Here is a 12,130-nt window from a genome sequence, read left to right as displayed (position 1 = left end):
ATCATAAAGATTATTATTATTTTATACTAATGAGACTCCTAGTGGTCAGCTGGTGAATTACAATGCAACCATGATATCACTACATCCCCTTTCCTTTGAAGGAATAAATGAATACATTACCATCAATATATTTACATGTGATATTATTAACAGAATTAATTCTTTTCTTTATAATTTTTTAAACTGGTTTAACAAATACATATACTCACACACCCATACCCAAGAACAGCAAACATAGCATGCAAAAGTAGTCCAAATCTACAAATTGAGTCAATTAGGTTTTCTTCTGACTCTGGTTGATCTTCTCAAACTTTGACCTTGCTGCTCAGAACTTATGGATTCAAATGTCTCCTAGACATTCTCACGCTCAGGAACTGCTGAACTATCTGACACTGCAGCTGTTGATTCTGATGTAGATTCGTCATCCATCACGTTGTTGTAAAGTCTTGGCTGATTTTCAAGAGTGCGTAACGATTTCTTCTTAAAACCAACCCTTCCTCTGTCAGTACATTGTAAGAACGAGGTGCGACCTCTTCAAGTGCAATGGCTTTTCTCGACCATTTACCTGAATCATCTATTCTCACAATGTCATCAATACTCAGAAGTGATCAAGTTCTAGACACTCCATCATGGAACTGCTTTGTTCTGCTTTAATGTTTTGCACTTCCTGCAGTACCACTGCATTCTCTTCCATCTTTTCCAAGTATGGAAGTGTGGTACGCAATCTTCTATTCATGAGTAATTCTACTTGCTTCGTACTGTGAATGTGAGCTATGGATCAGATTGGTTGTCCATTGCTTTCTGTAATGATTGTTTTACAATATGTACATCTTTTAGTTAAGATCTTTGGACTCATGCTTATACGAGCATCACCATTTTTTGTTTTACACATACCGTGGAATGTAGCCCATTGTTAAGTTCTTCTATCTTCTTGATAACTTGCGTTTTTGTATCTAATACAGGTGGTAGGGTAGAAATGAGATTGACATGCAGATTTACATCTTCAGCAATTTCACTACTATTAGTTTGCATCGGTGCTTTATACAAGGCATCTTCTTTAAATTGTATCTTGTTGGCGAATGGTAGTGCACTAAAACCAGTGAACATATCATTGAATTTGCTGATAATGTTCTCAGAATCGTTGGAGTATTGATCCAATCCTTTGTGGATTCTATATACCAACTGCACTAGACCTAATTCTTCACAGGACTGATCACCTAATAATGAATCCAAGCCCTTGGATACAATACAGAATGGGACAGAATAAACTGTGTTCTTCACCACCACACTCAGATCACAAGCATCATAACATTTAATGCTTGAACCATTATAATCTCAACAATATTTTATGATTTCTTCTAATTAGCTGAATCTTTAGATTTTTTTAAAATCAGTCATGCTGATTAAATTGGCTTTGGCACCAGTGTCCAACTTCAACTGGACCACGAACCGTGAACTTCAAGTGGAAGCAGCCATTTGTCCTCGCCAACCATATTTGTTTTGAATTTTTATTTTTAAGTGTTGGAAAATAATTTTATGTCTCCAAAATATTCTTCTCCTCTGTTCTTACTCCAACAAACAATGATGTTTCAGTGGAGACTGTGGTCAGGATTCTCCGACCCCCTGTTGGGTCGGAGAATAGCCCGGGGGGGTGGGGGGGGGGGTGGGGGGTGAATTCCGCTCCGCTGCCGGCTGCCAAAGTCTCCGTCGCCGGTTTTCGGGCAGGGGCAGGGATCGCGCCGCGCCAGTTGGGGGCCAATGGCAACCGACCAATTCTCCGGGCCCCGATGGGCCGAGCGGCCGCCCGTTTTCAGCCATTTCCGCCGGCATGAAATGGACATGGTCCATCCCGGCGGGACCTGGCTTGTCGGCCGTCACATGGCGTCCTCGGGTGCCGCACGGGAGGATCCGACCCCGGGGGGTTGGGGGGGCCAACGATGGCCTGGCCTGCGATCAGAGCCCACCGATCTACTGGTGGGCCTGTGCTGTGGGGGCACTTTTCCCACGCCAGCCTCTGTAAGGCTCCGCCATGACCAGCGCAGAGATTAAACCCCCTGCGCATACGCAGGAAACATGCGCCAAAACATGCCGGCAGTCCTGTGCATGTGCCAACTCGCGGCAGCGGCCCTTCGTTGCCAGTTGACGCGACGCCAACACCTCCAGCGCCAGCCTAGCCCCTGGATGTGCGGAGGATTCCGCAACTTCCGGGCGGCCCGACGCTGGAGTGGTTCTCGCTGCTCTTGGCACCGGTACGGCCGCCCAGCCAACTGGGGCAGAATCACACTCTGTGTCTTCCACTGTGCTGATTGATCTGGGTGGTGATTTTGTTCCTTTGCATCTGGAGCAAAACTTGCCAAATGGTGAACACTGCCTTAATTTGTGCCTTTGACCACATCTTTTAGACAGAAATACTTTGTCCTGATCGGCAGGCCAGGGTCCCAGGTTCGATTCCCGGCTTGGGTCACTGTCTGTGTGGAGTCTGCACGTTCGCCCCGTGTCTGCGTGAGTTTCCGCCAGGTGCTCCGCTTTCCTCCCACATGTTCCAAAAGAGTTGAACATTCTGAATTATCCCTCTGTATACCCGAGCAGTCGCCGGAATATGGCGACTAGGGGCTTTTCACAGTAACGTCATTGCAGCGTTAATATAAGTTTACCTGTAACAATAAAGATTATTCAAAAATTAACCTGTTCGTTGGTGTGCGAGGAGCTGTAGGAAATTTCCTGCCTTTTTTTCTAAGTTTCTGGCCTTTTTGGAAAAAGGATGAACACCTGAGTGCTTTCCTCCAAGAAGACGCTGCCATTACTGAGAAACATTTCAGAATGTTGTGCTGCTAGCTCGTGAGCCTGACAAATAAACTGTTTCTTCCAAGGACAGCTCCGATTCCCTCAGCACCCGTTCCCTCACCTTATCTTTATTCACACGAAACACAATTTGGTCCCAAATCATGGAGGATTCTACCGCAGAAAAATTATAGGTTTTAGCTTTTAACTTTAAATCAATGATGAAATGATGTATGGACTTTTCTTTCTTCTGTAATCATAATCTAAACACATAGCGTTCATAAATGTCATTCTTTCTGGGGGTGCAATGGTCATAAAATCTTTGAATTCCTTTGTTAAAATTTTTGCTATCTTCATCGTTTGCAAATTTAAATGTATTAAACACAGCAATTGCTTCGGGACTGTCGTTGTTAGGAGCATCGCTACCTTACACAAATCTGATTAATCTCCTAATCTGCAGTAAGAAACAGATTAAATTGTTGTTTAAATGCATGGCAGTTGCTGTCCACATTACCATGAAATCGGAGACTAATTGGTGGCTTCAACAACTCCATGTAGTTCATTCTTGCAGTTTGAAAAATCTTCAAATCTCTGTGGACCTTGTGGCGGGCTTCACTTGATGATATGAGTTTTTTTTCTCAGGTGTTTAATACCACACAACTTGTCAGATGGCCTGATTTATATTACAAGAACACTTGTAGCTAAAGCTATAAATGATTTGTTAACATTAACTGTATGTCAAATACATACAAAACAATAAATGAATAACTGTAATAACATGCACAAACCACTATTTCTCTCCCATCCCAGTTCCCTAGTCAGTCTGAGGTCACCTGAATCTAACATTCACATATATACTGAGACTCCTAGCTGTCAATCGGTGAATTGCAACACAGCTATGATTATACCTACAGGGTTGGAGGATATTACAGAGATAGAAAAGCCGAAGGACATGAAGAGATTCCAAAACAGGGACTAAAATTTTAAAACCACAGCATGCTTAGCTGGGAGCCAGTTTAAGTCACCAAGCGCAATAATGATGGGTGAACAGGATTTAGGAGGCGAGGACAAAGGCAGCAGAATTTTGGATGGCCTCAAGTTTATGGAGGCCAGCCAGACGTATATTACAACAGTCAAATTTCGAAGTAACAAAGACTTGGGCGAGTTGAGGCAGGGGCAGATGAAGGCACTATGTTACCCTGAAAGTACAAACATTTTAATGCTTAATACCTGAATAGCTACTAATTTGGTCAACCCAATACTAAAGATTGAGAACTAGTTTATTATGAACTTAAATTCAATGTTGCAAGAGTTTTGTCACAGAACTGGTAAAAACCCATTCAGGTTCCAAACTGAATAAATAACAAACACCACATAAAGATACAATGGTACACATCACTTCACTCCATCCATTGTAATGCTTCACCAGGCAAACTCAAGTGTCCTTAAAAAAAAAAAGATGAACAAGACTTCTCAACTGGCTTCAAACACAAATTCCACTTCTAGCACAACTGGAACTAACAATAATGACAACGGAGGTGTGCTGCTCCACAAATCATGCCAGGAAAAAATCCCCGGTTTGAGCATTTGCATTTATCTGTTGTTTCATTGCCATTGTGCATTGAAACATTCTGGGGTTCCAGTAAACAATCATTCAGTCTTGCTGTATAATTACGTGCACTGGCCTAAGATAAATGCAATAAAAAACACCTTTTTTGTGACATGATTGTAGCTGTCCAACAAACCATCAAAATACTCTGAAAAATTCAAATAGGTGCACTGCTCATAACACTTGGGGATGGCATGCTTTGCCACTTCTGAGTTGTGGAAAGTCTATTGCTACAGGCCTATAAGTTACACCATGGACGATGTTGTTTTACATAAGCTATCTGTCTATTCCGTAAGCAGCCTTTTAGTGAGATTGCGGCGGTAGAAGAAACAAGATTCAGGCCCGAATTTCAGCAAATCAAATACAACCATAACCACTACATTAAGTGGCCTTAGGTGAAACACTTAAGCTCAAGATACACAAGGATAACATTTATCATTTTCAGAGCACTGAGATGCATAATCTATATTAATCAAATATAATGTGTTCATTTGTAGCTGTATTTCATAAAGGCATTGTTCATTCTAATTTACTATAAGGTTCTAATGGATTAAATTATTTCTGAAGACGTCGAGATGAAACAGGACAAGGATCTCCCATAAAAAAAGCTTTTGTTTTTAAATTTGCTGTTTTTAAATTTGCAATATATAACCAATGGAAATTACTCTTAAAAAGCTATTTTAAAAAGTCAAGGTGGAATCAGTAAGACGAACAACATGCTACTAAGACCAATGAACATATTGCCTAAATGATAGTTGCAGATTATGTAATCATTAACAAAGAAAATTGCACTGAATAATTGTGTTTTCTAAATGCTGACCTTTTCTTTTACATAGCCAAAGGCAAGATATGCTCTTTTAGGTTTAAGAAGGTTAAAATAGATGCTAGCTAAAGTTGACATTAAGGGGAAACTTCCAACACACCTAATCTTTAAATTCTCTTATTTCTTAACAGGCAGTCAGAAGAAATTATCTTTTCTCGGTGCTGTACTTTTTCTTTCGCTAGGTACTAGGACAGCTCTGACTGTACACCTAATTTTATGGCAAATCCTCTAGGGTATGACCTCACTAATACGATGGCTTTAAATCCGTAACAAAGAAAGCCAGAAGGCACTTCACAAAAGAAAGTGTAAGCAGTTTGCTCTAGTTTAAGTGTAAATTAATCCAATGTATTTAGGCCTGTGGAGAAATGGCAGGCAGATGGGAGTTGACAACGCCACGCTATATGACCTTTTGCTCCATGTTACCCTTATCTTGGGGGTTCTCCTTCGAGCGGTGGTGTCTACGATAGACCTAGCTGCCGCTCAGCAAAATCTCTATTTTTAGATACATGTTGGCTCAATTTATGATTAAATCTCATTCAAGTCTCTGTCTACGATGGGCAAAGTTTATCTGCAGTTGATAAATATATTTCCTGATTAAGAATTAGTAAAGTTTTTAGAAGTAATTTACAGTAAAACAAAATCTTTTCATGATCTACTTTTAAAAGTATGAAACAGTATGAACCACAATAAAATTCCATTGTAACAATGTTTCCAGTAAAATTGCTCCATGTACAAAACTAATACTAAAGAGCACCTGATTGTTTCAGAAACTATTTGAAGAAACAAATCTAGCTTTTGTTGGGGATCTTTAATAAATTTTAAAAATGAAGTTACTCACAAAATAAAACATACATAACTATAGCCACATGTATGGTTTGAATGAATCTACATTATCTAATTGGCAGATAATGAAATATTATGAAGCAGACAACTTTGAAATTGCAATCCCAAATTACTCCTTTCCCAGGTTATATCATCAGATGATGCGCTGGACGACAAACTGTGATTGCATATGCTTATGAGTTCACATGGGGATACCAGCAAGTATATTATTTTTATAATCTTTATTGTCACAAGTAGGCTTACATTAACACTGCAATGAAGTTACTGTGAAAAGCCCCCAGCCGACACATTCGGGCGCCTGTTCAGGTACAGAGGGAGAATTCAGAATGTCCAAATTACCTAACGGCATGTGTTTCAAAACATGTGGGAGGAAACCAGAGCACCCGGAGGAAACCCACGCAGACACAGGGAGAACGTGCAGACTCCACACAGACGGTGACCCAAGCCGGGAATCGAACCAGGGTCCTGTGAAGCAACAGTGCTAACTACTGTGCTACCGTGCTGCCCAGGAGTAATAGTTAACTTAAAATTGTTTATCCAACGGATTTTGTTTTAGAGCAACTAAAAACTGCTCAAATTTGTATGTCCGCATTCCAAATATGCTCCACTATACAACAAGTCAAAGTTGAGGTGCTTTATTGCGTTATATGGATGTGGTTTTTTTTTTTAAAAACAAAGAACTCACGGCGCTGAGGTCCCAGGTTCGATCCCGGCTCTGGGTCACTGTCCGTGTGGAGTTTGCACATTCTCCCCGTGTCTGCGTGGGTTTCGCCCCCACAACCCAAAAATGTGCAGAGTAGGTGGATTGGCCATGCTAAAAAGCCCATTAATTGGAAAAAATAATTGGGTAATCTAAATTTATAAAAAAAAACAAAAAAAAAAAACAAAGAAGACACCATTTCTAATGCTTTTTTTCTGGCGCTGGATTTTGCTAAACGCATCTCATTAAGACAATGGAAGGACTGCAGCCAGTCAGCCATACAGCTTGCATTCCACCCCAAGGGAGAGGAAAAGGAACACTCTTAAATCCACCCTCTACGCTGCCACCGCACCCCTCCCCCCACCAACACCTCCCAGGAGCATGAAAAACCCCATCGCTTGGTGCCTTTTATACCATTACTCTTCAAACGTTTCTACCATGAGACATCAAAAATGCCATTACCTGTTCTACAGCACAATGACTACAGCAGACACGGTAATCAAATTCCTGTGGAGTATACAGCCAGTAAGGCTCTTTAAGAACTGTTCTACCAAGTCAGAGAAAAGAGACCAAAAGGATAAATTGAAAGACTGCAAGGGCCATGTCTCCCTCTCTCTCTCTCTCGGAAGTACTGTTTACAGATATTGCAGAGTAACCATTCTGAGAAGAGAAAATCAACTGCAAACCAAGATCTTTTAGAAATAAAACCTGGGAATCGACTCCGTACAGTTATACCCAGTAACTGCACAAAACGGTCGGAATGTGGAACCAGCACATTGAGACCAGCCAAAGAAACCGTATATTTCTTTGATTGTTTATTTTTCTCCTTGAGCTGTAAAAAATCTCAAGTCTATGCTCATCTTCTATCAGTTGTACTAGTGTGTGTGTGAGTACGAAGCCAGGGAATGTGTGAGACATATGAATGGAGGTAACAATTTACTCTTTTAAAATTCAGTTGAGGCAATAAACCTAGCCTTATTGCTTTATTTAAACTCAGAAAACCTGCCCGATTAATTCTTTATGATCTGAAAACACACATAGTGGAACTCCTATAGATCTGGCAAAGTGCACCCTTGCTGAACTTCTGGAATAGTTAAAATATGGTATACTAGATGTAAAAGTTAAAGTACAATAATAAAAATAGAAGAAACTATGAAGAAAGAAGTTGGAATTGGCAGGATTGGGGGATGGGGGGGGGGGAGGGAGGGAGGGAAGACAGAGGAGGGATGGCTTCCTGTTCCTGCTTACTATACAGTGACTCCTGCTGAAATAATATATCAACTTGGGATAGGATTCTAACATGATGCCTGCTCTCAGAACTGAGTTGCTTTGAAAATATGTCCAATTTCTCAACATTTAATTTTACTAGCAAATTATTAACACTGTAGGATGAGGACTCTTCCCTTGCTTTGCTGAAAGAGCTAATTCACCTCTTGATTACTGTGCTTCAGAACAATGGTATGCAATTTTTTTTTTAAAAACACAGGCAGTACTCCAATTTTTAGGCTTGAAGGACCGAGTGGCATACTCCTGCTCCTCTTTCTTATGTTCTTAAGTTTGATCTAAATGTATACTTTCATTGATATTATAAAAAGTAAACTGGAATTTCACTTACCTGCACTTCTGAGATTAGGATCCAGATCCGGCATCTCTTTAGCAGCCTCTGGGCTGACACTGTATATGGATGCTCCAGCTTCATTGGTAATACTATAAATGGTCAAGAAACATGTTTTTAAGTAATTGGGCTGAATGAATATCCTAAGCTGCCAAATGATTTTGAACAGGTAACATTGGATATAAGCATTATTCACTCTCACTACCTCAGATAGCGACAGCATCCTGTATGTGACTATCAGAGGGCACTGTGTCAGCGTCACATCTAGTATGACAGTGTTACACTAACTATCACTTTGCTGCTCAGTTCAGAATAAGTAATAATTAGAGATAAAAACAGAAAATGCTGGATAAACTCATCAGGTCTGGCAGCATCTGTGGAGAGGAAAACCACAGTTAACATTTCGAGTTCATATCATCCTTCTGTAGAACTGTTGAAGGGCCATATGGACTGGAAACATTATCTGTGCTTCTCTGTCCACCACCACTGCCAGACCTGCTGAGTTTATCCAGCATTTTCTGTTTTTATTTTAGATTTCCAGCATCCGCAGTGTTTTGCTTTTAATAATTAGAAATGTCCACTTTCTCCTTCCTCCCCACAGCTAGTGAAAGATTGACCATCAAGGGTCTGCCGAAAGCCAATTTAAATATTTTCTCTAGATATATAATACATGGAGGAGCTGATGGCTCAGTGGATATATGCTCCCTGTGATCAGGTAGTGAGCAAGATAGTCCGGGTGCTCTCTTTACATGCACACCAGCTGGCCAAAGGGCAGCAGGCACTTATGTATGCCCAGTGTAAATTAGCAATTTCAGGAGGGTGGCAAGGCAAATGGAGGAAAGTCTCCTGAATCTTTTGTAATAAATCATTGCCTATCTTTATAATCCAAGATCAATGGATCAAATCAATATTTCAAAACAAATGTCACCGTACACTAGCAAACAGCTTAAGATGTAATACATAGGAACAAAAAAAAAGTGTATTAGTTCACCACAGATGTAAGATTTAAATACCGCAATGTTATTTGGAAAGAAAAGGTGAAAAGACTGTTTTGAGCGTATCCATCTTTGGATATTCCGATTGTAACCACCTTAAATAATACAGAAAGAGAATGATATTTCTGTTACCTCTCCTACTGACTATGAGAGAACTTGAAAAGAAATAGGATAAATAAGAACTGAGAAATGATTTTAATAAAAAGGAAGCAGTGTTTTCTTACTGTAACATTGTCGCCACCTAGAGACCACTTGGGCCCCAATCTAATTTGATTACATCTCTAACATCGTTCCAAATTTGAGCCATTCACCTCTATGCAACTTAATTGACTAATTTATAGCATATACCGTATTTTTTAAAGTCTGATTAAAAATGAAAAAAACATTTTTGTTGAAAATATTTCAATAACCCTCAGAGTAAAGATCACTTAACCAAGTTGTAATACAGTATCAATTCTTCTAGTGGCATCCAGTTTAATCTTAAAAAATGTATTTCACGAACAATATTTTCAATATTTCAAATCAAAATGCATTTTATTGTAGCAGACTTTCCAATGTTTTTGTCCCCTATGCTTTGATTATTCCTCAGAGATATCCCAGGATATTGCTGAAATGAACCATTTCACACTCTGAACAGCATAATCCGGGGAACAAAACGGGGTAAGAGGGACATTAATCTCATTTTACCATCTCTTGCCCAGGTGCCTGAAAGCAAATAAGGCAGATAAACGGTCAGCAAATCAGTTCATTTTTAAGCAAGAGTCTGAAAAATCATAAGCAACTGGATAAAAGGAGACTAAACAAAAAGCAACGTTAGCTTGTTTAAGTAATCCAAAAAAGTCTCGCACTAATTTTTCACCATTATGCAAGGATAAGATATACAGAGTTAAAGGCAGATTTTCGATCGACAAGGGAGTCCGGGATTATGGGGGGCAAGCGGGACAGTGGTGTTAAGGTCACAATCAGACCAGCCACAATCTTATTGAATGGCGGAGCAGACTCAATGGGCTGAATGTCCTACTCCTATTTCTTATGGTCTTATAACGGAGTACGGTCAACCAAACATACTTTACATAAACACTTACTGTGAAATAAATCAGGTTAACAATTCTCATCAAGCCTTACATCATTAAGTGATAACTCAATCCATCTCTCTAATGAAAAACATGAACCCCGTTTGAGATTATGAGGATGATATTGTTATATTCTGGTTTCACCATTACACAGGAGGAAGTACATACCACTGAGTGTCAGCTCGCATAAAAGATGAGGCATTAAAACACCACTTACAGCAGCAGCTGAATCAATAATAATAATCTTTTATTGTCACGAGTAGGCTTACATTAACACTGCAATGAAGTTAATGTGACACAGAGGGAGAATTCAAAATTCTCAGCCAGTAGGGGAATTGAACCTGCGGTGCTGGCCTTGTTCTGCATTACAAGCCAGCTGTCTAGCCAACTGAGCTAAACCAGCCCAGCAAGTATCTGTGGCAAGTCCAATTTTTTTAAACAATGGGCAACAGATATCTATTACGATTCCAGACCAGACCCCAACAGTGGCTAGGATACTGGACCGAAACCCAAATATTTTACTGTATTTTTGTAAGACCGTGCGGAAAGAATACTTCGCTCCGGGAGTGATTGTACGAAGAAAGAGTGATTTGGTATTTTAAAACAAAACTATATTATTGACACAATATTAAACTATTTAACAACATACCCGAAAATAGGTCACAATTACCCCTTTAAACAATACCACTCAATACAGTGGATGCCATGCCCTTAATAACTATGTCTATTGCCAATTAAACAACAAGAAAGGTAAAAAAAACATACTGCTCTCAATCCATACCCAATTGCATCGAGTAATACTTGATTTCCTGAACAGATTTGGTTTTGTTAGATCTGCTACAGACTCTGGCTGGATGTCTTCAAACGCTCCTTCCACTGATTTGTTCAGCTTCCCCCTCATCCTCAGACAAGTCTACACTGCGTTAAATACCATCAATCTTTTTTTTAAACTATCCTACTGTGAGAGCCAAAATACTTTACTTTTTTCTACGGGTGAGCAAGATCAGAACACAACTCAAAAAGCTCTCTCAAAATGTCCGAATACCTTTGTTCCACCCAGCAATGGCATTGGGCTGGACTCTCCCGCCCCGCTGACCGCAAGAACACCATGGCCGAGCCTAGTACAATGGAGAACTCCATTGACCTCATGCAGGATTCTCCAGTCGACGGGCAGATGCGGCCAGAGAAGCATGCCCATCACCTCTCCAAGCTGAAAACAAATTAACTCTCCATGCTGAAAGCACATTAACACCCCAGTTACTCCCCCTAATCAAATAACATTGCATTAGCCCAGGATGTTTTTACTCTGGACAATTTCACCTATGACTCCCAAAAGGTTTCTGGTCTTACAAAACAAGATTATTTTTAAAAACATGACTACTGCAGTCAAACACAATCTAGCCCCAGACTTTTAACCCTTAAATTGTCAAATGTTTATAATCCAATATATCCAAAATCCTGCATTTTTCATATATCCCACTGAGATTACGTTATTAAACAGTGTGCTGCCACTGGAATCCTACCAGGCTAACGTTTATAGTTGAACGGATGAGATTTTAACGCCGGAGGAATGCACAGTGCACGACTCATATTATAAATTTTGCTTCAGTATTGCATCCATGATGAGGCATTTAGTGTTAACAAGGTCTTTGCTAACAGAACTAGCAATCTGGCCTCAGCAATCACCTGCC

The 12,130-nt window shown here is 40.0% G+C and overlaps 1 protein-coding gene across 1 annotated transcript in view; it reads right to left on the bottom strand.

Moving 5' to 3' along the window:
* Positions 1 to 12,130, bottom strand: part of srbd1 (S1 RNA binding domain 1) — a 341,334-nt gene that overhangs the window by 178,886 nt on the left and 150,318 nt on the right. Inside the window, exon 16 of the mRNA XM_038813261.1 lies at positions 8,372 to 8,463. Within this exon, the coding sequence (XP_038669189.1) occupies positions 8,372 to 8,463 (92 nt within the window). The remainder of the gene's footprint in view (positions 1 to 8,371; positions 8,464 to 12,130) is intronic.

The sequence above is a fragment of the Scyliorhinus canicula genome, chromosome 1, assembly GCF_902713615.1.
Source record: "Scyliorhinus canicula chromosome 1, sScyCan1.1, whole genome shotgun sequence".
Lineage (NCBI taxonomy): Eukaryota > Metazoa > Chordata > Chondrichthyes > Carcharhiniformes > Scyliorhinidae > Scyliorhinus > Scyliorhinus canicula.
The sequence above is the reverse complement of the archived record's forward strand: the minus strand, read 5'-3'. Positions and strand labels throughout refer to the sequence as shown.